General features: G+C 42.3%; 1 protein-coding gene across 1 annotated transcript in view; it reads right to left on the bottom strand.

Moving 5' to 3' along the window:
* Nucleotides 1-19,457, bottom strand: part of LOC146009666 (protein-glutamine gamma-glutamyltransferase E-like) — a 74,627-nt gene that overhangs the window by 41,307 nt on the left and 13,863 nt on the right. The window contains exon 5 of the mRNA XM_083150122.1: nt 16,962-17,090. Within this exon, the coding sequence (XP_083006248.1) occupies nt 16,962-17,090 (129 nt within the window). The remainder of the gene's footprint in view (nt 1-16,961; nt 17,091-19,457) is intronic.

Raw genomic sequence — 19,457 nt, 5'->3', positions numbered from 1 at the left:
GTAACACACACACACCAATCAGCTCCTGTCTGACATCAAACACAGTCTGTGACATGGCAGGTAGGAGCTGATTGGCTGGCTGTTTATCACTCTACATTTTATCACTTTTGAAGCTTAGAGAATCTGGCCCATAGTATATGTATATATAGAAGTACAGGAACGGGCGGCACTCACAGCATACTTGCCGACTTCTTCAAACTCCTCTCCGGGAGGACAATTTGCAGGTCCGTGGATGGTGGGAGGGGCTAAAATGACACGAAATTCGGGGGTTTATACCGCCGGGAAGGGGGGAACCAGGGCTGTGGGGAAAATGCGGGAGACTTGCCCCCCTTCCCGGGGGGCCGGGAGGGGGACCCGATTTGCGGGACCCTCCCAGTCATTCCGGGAGGGTAGGCAAGTATGACTCACAGAAAGAAAACTCAGACACTGCAAGCTGTGCTTAATGTTTCAATTTAGTTATGAAGTTTCATCAGAAGCTTCTGATGAAAATTTATAACTGAATTGAAACGTTAAGCACAGCTTGCAGTGTCTGAGATTCCTTCCCGTGAGTGTCGCACGTTCCTGCCCTTATTTGATGACCCACATCAATAAGAGGGCACCCCGAGTCTGTTATATGGTATGGCGTGAGTGCCGATATTTTTGATCTCTATGTATGTGTGTATATATATATATATATATATATATATATATATATATATATATATATATGTGTGTATATATATATATATGTGTATATATATATATATATATACACATATATACATACAGTATATACATACATACACATACACACACACAATCAGACACTCATATACACTTGCAAACACTTACACAATTCACACATTTACCATGCTGCAAAAGATCTGGCTTCTGACCCTGGAAGCAGATGACACTGCTTTGGAAGGTCATTACACACTAATTAAGCTAATTGTAAATCCAATTGCTTCATTAGTCCTGATTAGTTGCTAGGGGCAACATCGCATCTTCAATAGAACTCACATCTTAGTAAATTTCCTTCCTAGAGCAGTTCTTAAACTTTCTTGAATTACAGGGCCCCTGTTTTTTCACGTCACCTCTAGACCAAAAGTTTCTCATTGATAAAATCTTATCCTTAGTGAAAGTTACTGTATGTGGTAATGCACAGGATTCATTTTTGTTTGTCCATAATTTGCCTATTACATTGGTCATAAATAATTTTGAAGTAGTTATGGACCACCAAACCGGGGCACCACTGGAAGTTCCCCGAGGCACCCCAGGGTGCCACAGCACACAGTTTGGAAACTACTTCCCTAGACTAGGCTATGGGTGCCACAGCACACAGTTTGGAAACTACTTCCCTAGACTAGGCTATGTGGTCGCAGCACCCTACTCGGCCATGCATTATTATGAGTCCTTACATTGACTCTATGCTAGAGGCATATGGCTACACTTCCATGACAACGCTGCACAACCACCAGTACATCCCTTTTAGTACATTTGCATGGTTGCCACCAAGTTACCACCTAATAACTCATTTGGTAGCCATAGACAAAGAGCTAGGCTGTGCTCTGAATTGTGTAAACATTTGAAAACCTACAATTGCAGTATGCAAGGAATCTCTATATGTGGTTGTATTAGATGTTGCATGTGACCAGTTACAGAATTTAGCTATGGGCTGTAACCCTCCCCAGTAAAATATGTCAATATCAAAGAGCCAGTTGCAGTCCATGACTGTATTGACTACAGTACACTGTGACTGGCAATGATTCTCATTGGATGCGTTATCAGCCAATTACACACAGGGCAGGCAGTCTCATTGGGAAGTGTTTTATATCTCTGAGGCTGCCTGTACTGACTAGCAGAGATCATGTGGGTAACCGCTCCCTGTCTTATCATAAGTCCAACAAGGTTTCTATGTGCTGCAGCTGATGCAGTCCGTAGAAGCTGGTGTTTTGCTATTTGTGCTGGTTCTGGCTTCTGTCAGATCCATTGTGCAGGTGTCAGGACCTGGACGATGGCTGGGTATACAGTATATCCTCTCCGGACAAGGCAGTACGGACAGTGCCACTACTCAAAATAGGAAGGAGCTGCCACTCCAAGTTATGAGCCCCATACATCAGCAATTAATTGTGACAATTTTCAGATATGGAGATGATTGCCACAATTAATTTTAGATGTGTGGGCTCCCCCTTTTGGCAATCCCAATCAAAATCGCCAATCGATTGCTTAATCAGGTTTTTAAACATGTTTAATAATCTGGTATTATCTGAAGATCTTTTTTATATGTGTGGGCATTCCCAATTCGTCTTCTTCATCTATTTACATTATGAACAGCTGAAATGACAATCGATTGGGCAATTTCCAGATATGAAGATGCAATTTTTAGAAGGAAAAATCTGCCGATCACTGAAATAAATCTGTAATGTGTGGGCAAAGTCAGATAGATTGTAAAATCCATTTATCTGGCCAAAAAATCCCTATATCTGGAAATCCATAAATTGTGATTGCTGATGTATGGGGCCCATAAGTCCCAAACTGTCCAAAATGCCTCCTCACTACTCTGCTATCTTCCTATTAATACACATGAACCTTTCATCTGTATTAACTGTTGCCGGAAAATACAATCTCACACATCCCACCATTCTATCTCTCTCTTTACATAGCTGAGAAATATCACCAAATAAAGTTCTGCAATCTCCCTCCACTTTCCCAGCAAACCTCAAACACATCACCTGTCTCCCATCATCCTCTATGGAATATATACTCTTGGCTGATTATGAATCTGATTTACTACCTTATGCTAATGCCAGATTGCAGTCAGCTGATGTAAGGACTCAAGCATCTGCAAGCGGAATGCTGTGCCGCCCACTGATTGTATGCCAGTTACCACATTTGTCATTACTAGTATAGGCACTTGCATCAGCCCAATGCTGCAGTAGAGCCAGCAAAAACAACTTTCTTTCCCCATACACAATTAGATACATGCCCTTGATAATACCACTAGTCACCACTACCCACCATAAAATATGGCGGAACTGGGCAAATTCAGTCCAATTGATTAACTAGTGAAAACCAGTGTGCTGCCCACCTGAGGCAGAACTACAATTGGGCAACAGGTGCAGTGCGGACAAAGGGGCCCACTGCTGCCCCTGTCACCCTCTTCCTGTCACCAGTGTTTTTCCCTGTCATACTCTGCCTCCCCCTGCCTCTTCCTGTCACCCCCTGCCTCTCAATGTCCTCCCCCCCCCCTGCCGTGTTGCATATTTTGAACTTGTGTTGGGAAAGAAGAGGAGGGGGGCCCAAATTATATTTTTGCAAATAGGCCAACAACCTACAAGTTCCAACACTGCTCCTCATTATCCCTTTTTTATAACAAGTTCTTCTGTCCAAATTAGAGACTATGACGCACATACCCAAAACAATTACATTTGCATCTTAGGATGCGCTGGCATCCACGCTCTGCCATCCATCTGATCCCCGAATCAGCCCCTCTGTGTATAACAAGCTATCATCCATCTGTGACCTCTTAATACCAAACAACCTGACTGGACCATTATATTAGAAATATGTAGCAATAATGAACATATATCAGGGTTGCCGACTTGCATAAAATCCTCTCCGGGAGAAGCCCGGAGAGGAATCTTTCATGACGAGTTTGAGGGCGGGGCTTAACGGTGACGTCATTAAGCCCCACCCCCATTACGGCAAATAGCCGAAATAACTGATCTCCATGGAGGGGGCGGGCCTAAAATGACACGATTGTGCCATTTTAGCTCCGCCCCCTCCTCTGAGACCCGCGGATTGCGGCATTTAAATGCCGCGATCGGGGGGGCTCAGTGGGGTTCCCCCTGATTCCGGGAGGGTTGCCCACCCTTCCGGGGGCCGGGAGGGGGGACCCGATTTTCGGGAGACTCCCGCAAATTCCGGGAGGGTCGGCAACCCTGACATATATCATATTTCTAATTCTCTATAGAGTGAAAGTTTGTGAGCAGGGCCCCTTAGCTGTCTGTCTGTTATGTCCAGAATCTTTTTATTACTGTCTTTTTAACCAATTGTAACTTGCAACGTAATATAAAAAATGTAAATACATAATAATACGCATCACTGCTCCCAGACAGAAACAGGAAGTGAAGGGTGTAATAGCAGATTCTTTCCCTCACTGCTGGGCTCTCCTCATCCTCTGTACCTTTTAGAAGATGGGTTTCCTCCCCAAAAAGTTAAAATCACAAACAACTCCCTTATAAAAAAAGCAATAAGTCCTTGCTGACACAATATATAATCCCATGCATACCTCAGCTGAAGTCATTCATCATCTCTTGTCCCTGTGTAGCTACAACTACAGTATAATGTTGAAATGTTAATTTATCTTTCTTTTTCTATACACCCAATGACACAGTTAAAGGTTTAATTAGATTCCTTGGTCATAGACGGAAACATAAAACGAGTCACATAAAAGTTGTTGAGTTTAATTCAGCGAGATTAAGCTGAGTCATGGAGATCCTACTGTATACAGTGGTTGCCGGGGAAGATATATCCAGTTATAGAATGAAATATGATATATTTAACTGAGAATGCAATTTAATAACAGGGACAATTTTTGCTGCAAATATTGGGACTGAGGCAGAGGTGAATGCTATAGTGGCAGTCACTGTGCAATAATATCCAAATCTCTGATCATCTGCATGAACGATGGACATCTGAACTCTCAGGTTACTCAGGATGTTTGAAATAAATCATGCTGGCGGGACCACTGAAGCTGCATCCAAGGACACATCCACTAGCTTTGGCACATCCAGAAATTGAGGCCAACCAGCCTCCCTTTCAGAAGCACTCCCCTTGGCCACCCTGTCACCCTTCCAGGGCAATCATCCCCCCCCTCATGCACACCTCCTGTGGTCATGTGCCATCTCTCCACATGCTTGTATACAGTGAATGGCTGTCAGCACTTTGATTGGTGGATAGCTCCACCAATCAGAATGCCAACGGCCATTCATTGTCTGGCTGCAGTTGGGAGGCAGGTGGGGAATGCTGCCTGGTCCCTCTGTTTGTGAGTGATTGACAATCATGGTGCCCAGGCAGCATTTTCTACTGCCTCCCAAGAAGCTTAGGAGGCAGATGCCCACATTCCAATCTGCCTCAGCTTGAAGCTCTCTAGAATTGGGGGATCTTTGGGCAACTGCTCATTGAGCTCATATGTTAAGATGGCCCCCAAATGTCATCAACATCTCAATCGTGCTGCAATTTTTTAGCATACTGTGACTAGGTCTGCACATGCACAGCACAGCTCCTGAGCATGTGCAATTCTGCAAACTTCATACAATTACATAAATAGTGAATTTATAGAAATTGCTAAATCATGCCCAATGTCCACATGCTGAATTACAGTTTAGCAAGAGAACACCTGCTTATTATATTTAATTATAAATATATTTAGAAGAGCAAGCAATGGAATCAGCAGCTCAGTAATGGATAAAAGTATGCAAAGGTATACAGTTATTCTTGCCATATAACTTTATAGAAAGATAACAATTCTAACATGTAACCATTCAGGTTCATTATTACATTTCAACATTGCAAATACATGTTAATACCTAATTAGGATCCATTGAAGTTCTAAACGGATTCTATTCAGGCTGAGATTGATTGTAACATTGAGGGGGACATTTACCAAGAATCCGAATTGTAAAAGTCATATTCGTATTTCGTAGTCGTACGTCTACGAATGTTTACGACTACTCGTGTTGTGGAAAAAGGTCTGTTCCGGAGGATCATTTACAGTGGTGTTTTTTGTGTCGTATTCGTATTTTTCCGTAATAATATTTGTATTTCCATGCGGACGTATATGCAGGGGCGGATCCAGGATAAAATGACAGGGGGGGCACCATGGCATTTAAAGTACGCAGGCCCACCATGGTGACAAAAGTGAAGGATGTAGTTGTGCGCGTGCCAAAGGCGCGCTCCGGAAAAGGGTGTGTGGCCACTCAACAGGGTGCGTGGCAACACCATATACAACTTCTACACATTATGCAACAAAATACTAGATCCCATTATACTTGCCCCTTACACATGATGCCAAATGGAATGAGCCAAAATTCAAATAATGCCACATGGATTGTGTCAAAATTCACATAATGCCACATGGATTGAGCCAAAATTTACATAATAACACACGGATTGAGCCAAATGCATAAAATGCCATACGGATTGAGCCAAAATTCACATAATGCCACATAGATTGAGCCAAAATTCACATAATGCCACATGGATTGTGTCAAAATTCACATAATGCCACACGGATTGAGCCAAATGCATAAAATGCCATACGGATTGAGCCAAAATTCACATAATGCCACATAGATTGAGCCAAAATTCACATAATGCCATACGGATTGAGCCAAAATTCACATAATGCCACACGGATTGGGAAAAAATTCACATATTGCCACACTGATTGAGCCAAAATTCCCATAGTGCCACATGGATTGAGCCAAAATTCACATAATGCCACACGGATTGAGACAAAATTCACATAATGCCACATGGATTGAGCCAGAATTCACATAATGCCACACAGATTAAGCCAAAATTCACAATACACTTTATAAACAGGGACATTGTCCACCAAAGGCTCGCATTAAACATTTACACCATAATATCCATTACACGTTAAGTTACACGCCATTATGTCCATTTTGTGTTATGCCAAACACCATAATGCCTATTAAAAATTATGCTACATAAGTGCTGCTTCTCTACATGCTCATTGCCAAGGGTTCTATGCTCATTGCCAGAGGTTCCATGCTCGTTGCCATGTGGGATTACATGCTCATTGCCAAGGGAGAATACATGTTCGTGGTAAATGGGGGACAGCCGCCGCCAGGCAGGTGATAGCCACTGACAGTGGCAGAGCCTGGCTGTATTCAGAGCACTGCAGGTCCCGGCTATTTGAAAAAATACCCCTTTCACACCAGAAAATGCATTCCCAGGTTGGCCCCTTTTACACCAGCCTAGTCCCTGCATTTTCTGGTGTGAGGGGTAGAGAAAACCACCCCTCCCCCTTTATCCAGTTATCTCATTTAACCGGCTATATCTTCCGAACCAACTGACCCATTTACATAATGCAAGTATTATATTGAAGAACTTTTGAGTGGGCTTTGAATGATTTTGGTCCAGTGAAACTGGGACGTTTGGTTCCAGAGTAATCTGCCCTCAAAGAACATGAACAACCATGAAATTACATTTCAAAAATAAAAAAATCGGTTTACACGCAATATCTCTGGAACTGATAGACCGATTTAGACCAGCCTGGTATTATATTGAAGGCCCAGCGATTTGGAATTGAATGAAATCAACCGCAAGCTTCTGTGATGCCAGGGCGGGAACTGGCAGCCGTCAGAACCGGGTGGGGGTCGGAATTGACGGGTCCCATATTATCCTATGGGGAAAAAACGTTACAGGTTTGCCAGGCGATATCTCCGGTTCCCGGGGGGCTAGAGACACGGGGCTGGGCTCGTTGGAAAGCCCTGGTCCTCAGCTCCAAAATAAATGACAGGGGGGGCACGTGCCCGGGTGCCCCCCCCCTGAATCCGCCACTGCGTATATGGACACACTCGTATGTCGGACTGAACGTGGGTTTTTTCCAACTCTATTCCCCGAATCGGCGTACACAAACATACGAAAAGTCGTATTTTCAAAAAAGTGCGACACGCCGAAAATGAAAGTAGATTCGTGATTGGTGTATTTTTTTCACCTTGGAAGGGTCCTCAGAGGCATATATAAGTCGTGGTGGCGCCAAAAATCAATGTGGGTGTAGTTTGGAGTGTGGAGGATAGAGTGGTGTAGTGGAGAGTGGTAAGGAGAGGTTCTGGTGTATTTCGATTGTTGAGTGTGTATTGTTGTGTAAGTTGTCTTGTGCTATTGTTTGTCTTGTCTCTTTTGAAGTTTGTCTTATTATAGTATTGTGTTTTTTTTATTTTTATTTTTGTCCCAAAGTCAAATATAGTGAGTGTTTGTGTGTGTGTGTGTGTGTGTGTGTGTGTGTTTGTGTGTGTTTGAGGGAAGGAGTTGGAGTGTGTTTTGTGTTGTTTGTGTTTAATTTCTTGGTGTTGTGTTAGTATTTTGTTTATTTTGATCAGTAAAAGGTTGAACAAACTATTTGTATCTGTCTTAATTTATTTGTAAAGTACAACACGGGAAAAAATAAAAAACACAGACCACAATCTTTGTACACACACACCCCCCCAAAAAATAAAAAACAGCAATTGATAAAATTCTAAATGGCCACCTATTAGCATTAGCAGCTTACTTTCCTTTTTGTAGTGAAACATTAGTCAATATAGAAGTATGTGAACAAAGTATTAAGTTAAAATTGTAGTGTCCCATCGTTGCTGATGAAATACACATAGAAATAGACCTTAAAATCAAAGTGGGAAAATATTCGTGTTTTTAGGTGTGATTCGTAGGCATTTACGACTCGTAAAGTGAAATTTCACGAATACGAGTGGGTAGTAGATAATGAAAATACGCCTGGTCTATGTTAAAAATCCAAGATTTCTATCGATGGTGTACTCTGTCGTATTCATTCGTATTCGTAGATTTCAATACGACAACGACCTTACGACATCACGATTTGTACAATACACCTAGTACGATTTCACACATATTAACAATAGTAACTATTGAAAACACGAATACGACAAGAATTTACGAGTTCACACCTAGAAATACGATTTTTTCCCCACGATTTTACTTTAGTAAATGTCCCCCTGAAAGTCAAACAAGACATAAGGTGCCCATACACGTTACAATTATTGTATACAATATCGCATCTCATAGTATATCGTGTATGGGCACCTATACACTGAGAGGCCTGCTCCATACCTGTCACTGGCATTAAATGCAATTGTATCTAAGCTATTACTTTACCAATATTTACAGTAGACATTGCAATGCACTGCAAAGGATTATGGGTTAATTCTAGACAAGGGGGATTTAGAATCTGATGTTGTTTTTCAGATGTCTCCTGGCCTTTTAGATGTTAGTTCTTACTGAGCAAGTGTGTGAAAGATAAGGTCTGGTACCTGCTTCTGACTAGCGCATCTTTAAATGGGATAATATCCAGCAGCCAACATCCAAATTAGGGTATATAAGGCAACAGAGACAAAATATTTTTGACCTCTTACAATATCTGTAATTGCAAAAAGATGTCTGTTGTATATATAAAACAGTATTGATCCAAGCATTTGGTGACAAATGACCAGAACCACTTGAATAGGAAAAGAACTATATGAAAAGAACTACATCTGATTTTAAAATGAAGATAATGCACTTGTATTTAGTGATCACAGTCATAGACTAATGGGGCGTACACACAATTTGAACACGTTTTCTATTCGATTTTGCTTCTAGAAGCAAAATCGAAATCAAATCTAATTTGAACAGTGTTAACTGCCTTTGATCTAGATTTCATGTGTGGCCACGATGTGTGGCCCTGCAGCACCAGTATCTAAAGCAGAAATAGACTTGCCTGGCAAGTCTATTTCTGCTTCAATCTGGAAGATCAAATGCAGTTACATACTGCTCGATGCAGCATTTCCCCTACCTCCCCTCGCGCCCTACTCCCGCCACCCTCCCTTGCTCCTGTTTGATTCCAGCAACACGCCGGGTCCCGGATACCAATTCAATATCGATGGCCGCCAGGATCGAACCGGGTTTACGCCCCATAACACTGAGCATTCATCTAGTTTGTTATTTGTTTGTTACTTTTGTAATAGTGTTTTTTTCATTTATAATTAGTCAATTGGTTACTCTGTGTCAAACTATATCCTCCAGTCAGGGAATGAAAAACCCACACAATACATAACAACGGTACTCCCAGACTTGTAGAGAAGTTGAGGACATTGTGAATCTAATTTATGCACAGTTGGAAATAATATTGTGTAAATCATACCATAAACATCAAATAGGGTGAAATGAGCGCAATAAAACCTAGTAGAAATCCAACCTGCTGCTGTTTATAAGGGATACTCAACCCTTGTGTGACAAAAAAACAATATATGGTTTAAACAGCGCTTTTGGATCCACCCAAAAAATTGTAATGACTCCTTTCTCTTGAATCAATAGTTAATTTATTCATATAAACACAAAGAAAAAATCCACCGGCCAGCAGAGACATATACATTAAAATTTATCAATAAAACAATGCATTAATATGCATACAATTTATAAAACATACTGTATGCTGCTGACCAATTAACTGGTTAATTTAACTATTATCCTATGCATACAGAACAAATTCAATGCTAATCAACTGGTGTCTTATAAACATTTGGCTGCAAACATGTGTGTCCATTCATTCATATATGCTGTTAGTAAGCATGCAAAGCAGAAATTTAGTTAAGCCCCGTACACACAGGGGAGATATATTGCTCAGCCATATATTGCTAGCAATACCACCTGGCGATTTATCGCTGGTGCGCACTCCAATCACTGGCAATATGGTTGACAGCGACCATATTTCCAGCGATTTTAGCCCCTATCGCCCCCGTGTGTACACAGCTTAAGGTGCAGATACTACTCTTAATAGTATGAGAGGCAGAGATATAGGTGTCCCTTTGTTTTCTGAGTGTCAATTAAAGACAGTTCCATTTTTATAAGCCAAGATAGACAGCCTTAGCAAGCCCAATTTTGGATTAGCAATCTTAGTGCAAGGATTAGTATAGTTTAGCAAGCCATAATTGGTAATATACTTATACTCCGTTGTTTTAAAGATCTGCAGTCCACCTGCTGTGTGTTTGAAGATTTCTACAATGAGCTGGTTCCCGGCCGCTGGTGCTTCCCCAGTTCTGCAGCCTTTTCTGGAATCTCTGGCTCCAATTGCAGGGGTCTCTCATGCTGGGTACACACCAGGACGACTAGGGCCCAATCCCCTCAATCTAGATCCAATTCCGACCAATTGTATATAGATTGTGTGGTGATTGGGCCCTTTTCTGTCCTGGTGTGAACCGATACCGATCCGATGCACGGTCCCGCGGGTCGGTCGTTATTCAGATCCTACCTGCTGCAGGTAGGATCTGAATAACGACCATACTGCCGGGTGCGGGTCGCCATTGGATCGGACCCGCTCACGGTGCACATCTTGAGCGGGTCGTGCCCCCCCGCGTCACCGTGAGCGGGTCGGACGAGACACTGACGACACGCTCACGATGTGCATCGTGAGCGGGTCGTCGTGGTGTGTACCCTGCATCAGTCTTTCAGGTTGTGGAGTTTTTTTCCTAGTGTAGCCAGCGATCAGACAGTCATGTGACGCGTTTTCCCCGCCTTCTGTTACGTCAGCGGCTTCCTCAGACAAGTATGTTTGCAGCCAAATGTTTATAAGACACCAGTTGATTAGCATTGAATTTGTTCTTTATGCACAGGATAATAGTTAAATGAACCAGTTAATTTGTCAGCAGCATATGTTTTATAAATTGTATGCATATTATTAATGCATTGTTTTTTTGATAAATTTTAACGTATATGTCTCTGCCGGTCGGTGGATTTTTTCTTTGTGTTTATATGAATAAATTAACTATTGATTCAAGAGAAAGGAGTAATTAAATTTTTGGTACTTATGTAATATCTGGGCTCTCGTTTTTCTTATGAGACCGCGTCCGCTCGCCACGCTTCGGGCACGGTGGCTCGCTGCGCTCGCCACACTATATAAAATCAACTCCATGCGTAGTTGGATAGTAGGGGTATGAAAAAATGGGGTGCATTTAACATGGGAGCCCAGATAATACATAAGTACCACATTTTTTGGGTGGATCCAAAAGCGCTGTATAAACCATAAATTGATACCATAAACATCCCTGTTCTTTCCTTCTGTAATCATAAGACATTTAAGAAAGATTTAAGACCGAACTGAGCATGCAAGGAAAATCATTTGCTTGAGAAATAAGTTCCTAAGGCTTAATATTTAATATATGTAGGGACCAAAGCCAAGAACAACACATAATTAAGTGTCATTTACAAAATTAAGAAACTTTTCATCAGATGTCAAGTCAGTAGTACAGTGTTTTGTTGGCGCTGAATATGGTATGAAAATAATAGTAGATTAATCCCTTAACTACCAGGTACATATCAGTTTTGCGACCAGACCCAATAAAGAATTGGGTTTGTCAGTTAAATTGGAACTAGCGCTATTAATGTGATTTTCTTTTGGAACAAACAGAGCTTTCTTTGGCTATAGTAACTTCAGAGTATTTGGAATATATAAGGAAATATATGCAGAACAGGACACAAACTTGGATACAGCCTTTTTAATGCCACATTGCTGATAAACTGCAGAGTATTGTATACTGTGGCTGCTAAAATTCATAGACATACTAGATAGATTTAGCTTATTTTGCTGTCTATGGAGGTTATAGTAACTGAAGTGTACAGCTGGGTACACAAATGTTGATCTGTTGTCCAAACCAGCAGACTGGACCAACATATAGATAGAATCATCTTATGTGTACCTGCTATGTCATTCTGTGTAAGCCCTGCATGCATGCAGTGGCGGCTCCTACCTTCTGGTAGGAGGGGGATGGAAGCCTTCCATCACAGCTCCTCCTGGCACCCGCTGCAGCATTACAAGGATGACAGGCGCTGGGACTCGGTACCGGCGCCTGTACAATACAGATGACAGGCATTGGGACCAGCACATGAACAGTACCAACTTAGGTACTGCGCATGCACGGACCACAGATTTTATGGGCTTCCACGCAGCAGCCCATAGAGGCATCTCGGAGGGAGGGAACACCTCCCAATGGGACTGCCTTGGGTGACTGGCAGGTCGGACTTCCAATAGGAAGTCACTGCCAGTCACAGTGAAGCAAGTGCAGTCTCACATTACAGTGATGCAATATATTGAATGTTTCTGCTGAACATTTTAGTCTTACAACCTTGGAGTGGTACACCCACGTCTTCCAGGAATTCAGTTATCAGGCCAAATCTAATAGAATGCGAGAATCACAAAGTGAGAGATTTTGGGAGGGTTTTCCCATTTTTTTTTAAAGGGGCAATCATTTACATGGCAAAATCAACCAGGTCTTTCAGTGTAAATGATTGCTGCTTTTAAAAAAAATACCGGTAATGGGAAAACTCTCCAAAAATCTCTCATTTTTTGATTCTCACACCCTATTATATTTGGCCCATCATGTTTGTCTTGTACCTTGTTATATACCAAAAACATCCGATTAACAGCATTAATTGACTGTTGACATACCAATTTTATTATAGCTATAAATTTAGGGGAACACTCTACCACTACACTATTCCACAACAAAGCAAAGCACAAGATTAACTAAACCAAATTAGGTACTTGTGAGTTATCCGGGCTGCCATTTTTTTCATCGTGCCCGAAAAATCGCAGGCATCGCGTCGGTCGCGGCCATTATAAGGAGCCGCGACGTGACCATCGCGATGCCCGCGATTTCCCATAGACAGTAATGTTAAAAGACGCGATGGACCCGATTTCCCATAGACAGCAATGTTAAAATTATTACAGTAATGTTAAATGATGTGCAAAATCAAATGACAATGTGAAATGGGCCAATATGGCCATTTCACATTGGATATGTTTTAAAAAAAATGTTTCATGGCCCCGTTAACGCCACCCCGCTATTGACGCCAACCCGAAGCATGGCGAGCGCAGCGGTACGCATCCTCCGACCTTTTCATACCCCTACTATCATAAGCGTGCGCAGCACATTTCATTAGGGGGTGCACATTTCATTAGGGGGTGTCTTACACGCCCATTGGATGTGTCTAACACCACCAATCAGATGTGTCTACCATCAGCTATTGGCACTCGCTACAATATGAAACGTCTCTCAGCCGCACCATAATCTCCTGCCTAGTTCAGTTTTCATCTTCTAATTACTCTCTGTAACAGTACCTGCAAATACAGTCATAAACATATATGGATGACGCAGGTATGTAGTGATATGACAATGGTCTAGTACAAATAACAATGCAAAACACACATACTTGATTGATGGGCGCTTGTTTTAATGGAATACCAGTTCTAAAAAGCAAAAGTATATAAGGGTGGGCACAGCATTAGGGGGTGCCTGTGCACCCCTAACACTCTATGTGCGCACGCCTATGCCTACTATCCACATCGGCATGGAGTTGAGAATAGAAAGTGTGGCGAGCGCAGCGAGCCACCGAGCCCGAAGTGTGGCGAGCGCACACGGACACCTGTGAAGCCCGCGAGGGGACGCGGACACCTGTGAAGCCCGTGAGGGGACGCGGATACCTGTGAAGGTATCCGCGTCCGCTCGCTGCGCTCACCACGCTTCCGGCTCGGTGGCTCGCTGCGCTCGCCACACTGTGTATTCTCAACTCCACGCCGACGTGGATAGTAGGGGTATGAAAAGGTCGGAGGACGTGTACCGCCGCCCCTTGCGGGCTCGCTGCTCTCGCGACGCTTCGGGTTGGCGGCAATAGCGGGGTGGCGTTAACGGTGGTGGGGGGCCATGAAACATTTTTTTTAAAAACATATCCAATGTGAAATGGCCATATTGGCCCATTTCACATTGTCATTTTATTTTGCACATCATTTAACATTACTGTCATACATTTAACATGGGAAATCGGGTCCAGTAATTTTAACATTACTGTCTATGGGAAATCGCGGGCATTGCGTCGGTCGGGTGTCCTTAAGTTAACTAAACTTAAGGACAAAATCGGCAGCCCGGATAATTCACATGTACCCCAAATTATCAAATGAACTTTGAACATCTGCAAAATGAGATGTTCAGCCTTAAACCTTTGCATGATATTTTGCTACAATGTCACTTATCTAGTCAGTAACTTATCTTATGTTGATGACCATGTCATATTCTGACTAGCAAAGAAAATTTAGATACAGGTACCAGACTTCATGCAACTAATCAAACATAGTTTAGTTCCTTTGGTTGCAAATTCAGACCTGAAAGTTTTGGCCTAATATTAGCGATGGGATGGTCTAGCCTTAATTTGTACTTGAAAAAACACAGCAACAAATCTTGTAATTAAACAAATGACTCAAAGGTGAGACAGGGTGTCTCCTCTATATAAAAATCTATCACATCATATCACGCAATTCTAAACTGAAAAAAAAAGAAGAATGATCTAGAATTTATCTATTGTATTTTTGTAAACAGAGTTACCAAACTTAAATATGGAACCCATCTCAACCAGAGCACACACACAGCTGATGGTACATGTGGGCTGGGTGGCAAGGGAATGTAAATTAAGTTGTTCTACAGCGGACACTGTAAGGAATGCATACCATTCAAAAAGGGGGTGCGGTCTTGGCAAAAGGGGGCATGGCTTTGTGGGAAAGCCACGATTGTTCAGTGCTGGATATTGTAAAATTGGAGCAACACAATGCTCTACTGATCTGTGCAGTGCTTCTCTAAAGTTCACTAGCCATAGGCAGGTCTATTGTTTGGGCAGGTTTCCCATTAGTTTTTGGTCTGTTCTAAAATGGACCATAAGTAAATCTGTGAAGGAGCACTCTTTTTGAATAATTGTTAAATTTAAAACATAACTTTTAATTATTTTGTTAAAATATATTGTTTTTTTAAAGGACAAACTTAATTTTTGGGTACTTGTTTCATAGCAGGACGCCAATGGTTTCCTACATACGCTACTGTACCGAAATCGCATTGCATCGCATGGGCCATTTTAGTGTCGTGTGATGTGATTTTTTAATGTAATTTATTCACTGCTCTCTTGGTCCCAGGGGCTCGCATCACACCTCCCGCAAAATCATATGCGATCGCATGAGATGTTATAGGGTGCGATGCCATGCCATTAGCTATACACTTGTATGACATACAATGAGGTTTTACTCACCCCCTCACTATCCACGCCACCCCGAAGCATGGCGAACGGAGGCGGAAAGCGCCCTCCCGACCTTTCCATACCCCCACTATCCATGTCAGCGTGGAGTTGATTTTATATAGTGTGGCGAGTGCAGCGAGCCACCGAACCCGAAGCGTGGTGACCGGACGTGGATTACGTTACATGTATTCCGCGTCCCCTCGGGAGGGTCGCTACGCTCCCCACGCTTTGGGCTCGGTGGCTCACTGCGCTCGCCACACTATATAAAATCAACTCCATGCCGACGTGAATAGTGGGGGTATGAAAAGGTCAGGAGGACGCGTTCCACTGTGCCCACGTTCCACGGGGTGCCGTGGATAATGAAGGGGGGTTCCTCAATCTCATAGCATCTCATATAAGTGTATAGTAAAGTAAATGGAATCGCGCCTTATAAAATCACATGCGATCGCATGCGATTTTGCGGTGCGATGCAATCGTCCAGTGTGTATGGGCCTTTAGACAAAAAGAGCAATCTCCACATATTATACATTTCTTAGAGATCCTCTGGAGCATTCCAAACTGCACACAGGTATATCACAATTGTTGGATTTTCCCTGATGTAACAGTTGAGGATCTCCAAAAATGTTGGAATACTCGATTGCTACATTCCCAATGGCCAAATTTATGGAAATTTATTTGAATATATTTCATAGAGCATATCTCCTGCTAGAGGGTATCAGATGGGAATTTCAGACAATAATGCTTGTCTCAAATGCTCTCATGCAAATGCTGATATTTTCCATTATTTTTGGTCATGTCCGTATAATCAAACGATTTTGGCCCAAAAAAAACAAAAACAAAAACACTTTTCCGCAGCCGCAGTGTCTTGCTTCTCAATTGCAGGACTGGAAATGGGATGCAGTGATTTCTATTTTCACCCACCTCTAGTATGTCTGATTTTTCCTAAAATCATACATTTTTGGAAAAATGATGGGTCTTACTTTAGCATCCCAACGGCACCCACCATTAAGGAATATTTAGGAAATTGGAAGTTTCCAGTTAGCTTAATTAGATAGTAATTATTTACCTTATTTAGTATAAATAAAAAAAACAAGTTGCTGAGTAAGATTTAGTTGGTCACTTACTATGGCACTCAGGACTCTGCTGATATGTAGAGGGTTGTTACGTTTCCGGACATCCTCAGAAGGGTTCCTTCGGAAACTCAAAGATGAATCCAGCAGGACAAAAGTGATATAAAGAATCCTTTCCTGAAACTGAATGTAAATATAAGTTTGTAAGCCATAACAGTTTGGTATCTTTATATCTTATACTCTTAATTGACAGCACTTACGGTGTAATGGTTAGCATTACTGCCTCACAGCACTGAGGTCATGGTTTCGATCCCCACCATGGCCCTAACTGTGCAGAGTATGTATATTCTCCCCGTACTTGCGTGGGTTTCCTCCAATTTCCTCCCACAATCCAAAAATATACTGGTAGGTAAACTGTCTTTCAACAAAATTAACCCTAGAATGTCTGTGTGTGCGTGTACATGTGGTAGGGAATATAGATTGTAAGCTCCACTGGGGCAGGCACTGATGTGAACGTTCAAATATTCTCTGTAAAGCGCTGCGGAATATGTATGCGCTATATAAGAAACTGTTAATTATAAATAATATAAATAATTTGCGGCCGATACTGCGGTGGGCGCCCGCACCCCCCCACTCCCCGAAGTGCTGTACCTGCTGCTAGAAGCCGGCGATATGCAGCTTCCGGGTGCTGCGAGTCCTCTCTGTCCTCGCTGAAATCCCCCAGCAGAGAGCGGGCGGCGCGCGTGGGCGGGACGGGATGCTTTCTGGTACCTCTCTATGGTACCTCGGCGGCTCAGTACCGCCCTCCAGTGGCCGGCGCCCTAGTCCTGCCTAGTGGTGGCGCCGGCCCTGATTGCATGTGCATACGTTGTGCATGCAATTTGATGAAACCTAAGTACAAAAAGTATGTGGAAGCACATACTTTTTGTACTGTGCGATGAGGTGTGCGGGAGCGCGCACCTCAAAGCACACATCGGCTCAGCACGCTTAGCAGCGTGTATGAGCAGCATTATACTGTATATACAATTTACTTTCACACACCTGAGTGGTATCACTAAAGTGATTGAGCATCTACCAGTATGTATTTCTGTTGTGATATACTTTTCACTGTATGTGCATAATCAAGTAGCAGTAATATGAGTTAGGTTATCTTTAAGGGGACGATTTTTCACCAACAGCACCTGTTATAATACTGGATTAATCTGCAATGCGATAATTGATTGCATTGTATGGGTGTATCAATTATTGCATGCAGGACCGTAACTCGGTGTGTGCCAGTGGTGCCAGCGCAATTGACATGAGTTTCACGGCAGAGTTCCCTGCAGCATCTCCTCTCACAGAGAGGAAAATTAAAAAGTAGTTGTGTTATTCTCATACCATAATTGTATGTAGTAAGGCAGTACTAAAGATTTGTTGTCAGTTGTGGGTGGTCCAGCAGAGGGGGCGCTGCAGTGAGTTTCAGAACAGCAATAGTAGAATGTTGTAAAGGGTTACGGTATAAATGGTAGACAATGTCTAGGTCAATGGTCGACAGTGACTAGGTCGACACCTTGAATTGGTCAACATACCCAAGGTCGACATTTGACAAAATAATTGACACAACCACACATGTCCCCTTGCATGTATCATCCTTTTGTCAATGTCGACCTTGGGTATGTTGAACAATTCAAGGTGTTGACCTAGTCACTGTCGACCATTAGTGGTCGACCTAGTAACTGACAACCTAGACATGTCTACCCAGTGACCGCATACAGTTTTAGAAACATTTCTGGATTATAATAAATCAGAAGTCTAACACCTGTATGTATGTGTGTTCTTTACAGCTTCCTTATCATTAGTCAGTAAAAGATACCATGTTCCGTATTAATGTGATGATATTATTGCTGAACAGTAATGATTGATTTACCTGGACATACAGGCCAAAAAGTATGATTTAACTATAGAAATATTGGTAAAATGCGGTACTTATGTATTATCTGGGCTCCCATGTTAAATGCACCCCATTTTTTCATACCCCTACTATCCAACTACGCATAGAGTTGATTTTATATAGTGTGGCGAGCGCAGCTAGACACCGTGCCCGAAGCGTGGCGAGGGGACGCGGTCTCATAAGAAAAACGGGAGCCCAGATATTACATAAGTACCTAAAATGCTATATATATATATATATATATATATATATGATAATAGTAAGAAGACTTTAAACTCCCTCTGCATTTGCATTGCTAGGTACCACATATGCTTAGCACACCCTCTGTATTAGTTTTCATCAGCTTTTCCACGGATCTTTTTCTCTTAAGAGAAGAAAGGATATTGTGATGTAAAGTTTACATACACAAAGTGTAGGCAGTCATTTAGTGTGCTAAAAATGCAGATGATTAATTCATTAGCTTTATTGGCTACTCTGTTGGTATGTCTGGGTGACTCCCAAATTTTGTGGAGTACTAACGCACTCCTGATGAGATCACCCTTCTACATCATGCCCACATAACTAGTAAAGCTTCCTTATAGCTTGCTGGCTGTATGCTGTTGCTCTATAGCAGGGGTTCT

The sequence above is a fragment of the Crinia signifera genome, chromosome 6 (genome assembly GCF_055691185.1).
Source record: "Crinia signifera chromosome 6, ASM5569118v1, whole genome shotgun sequence".
In the NCBI taxonomy this organism is placed as follows: domain Eukaryota; kingdom Metazoa; phylum Chordata; class Amphibia; order Anura; family Myobatrachidae; genus Crinia; species Crinia signifera.
This window is presented reverse-complemented; position numbering and strand designations above follow the sequence as displayed.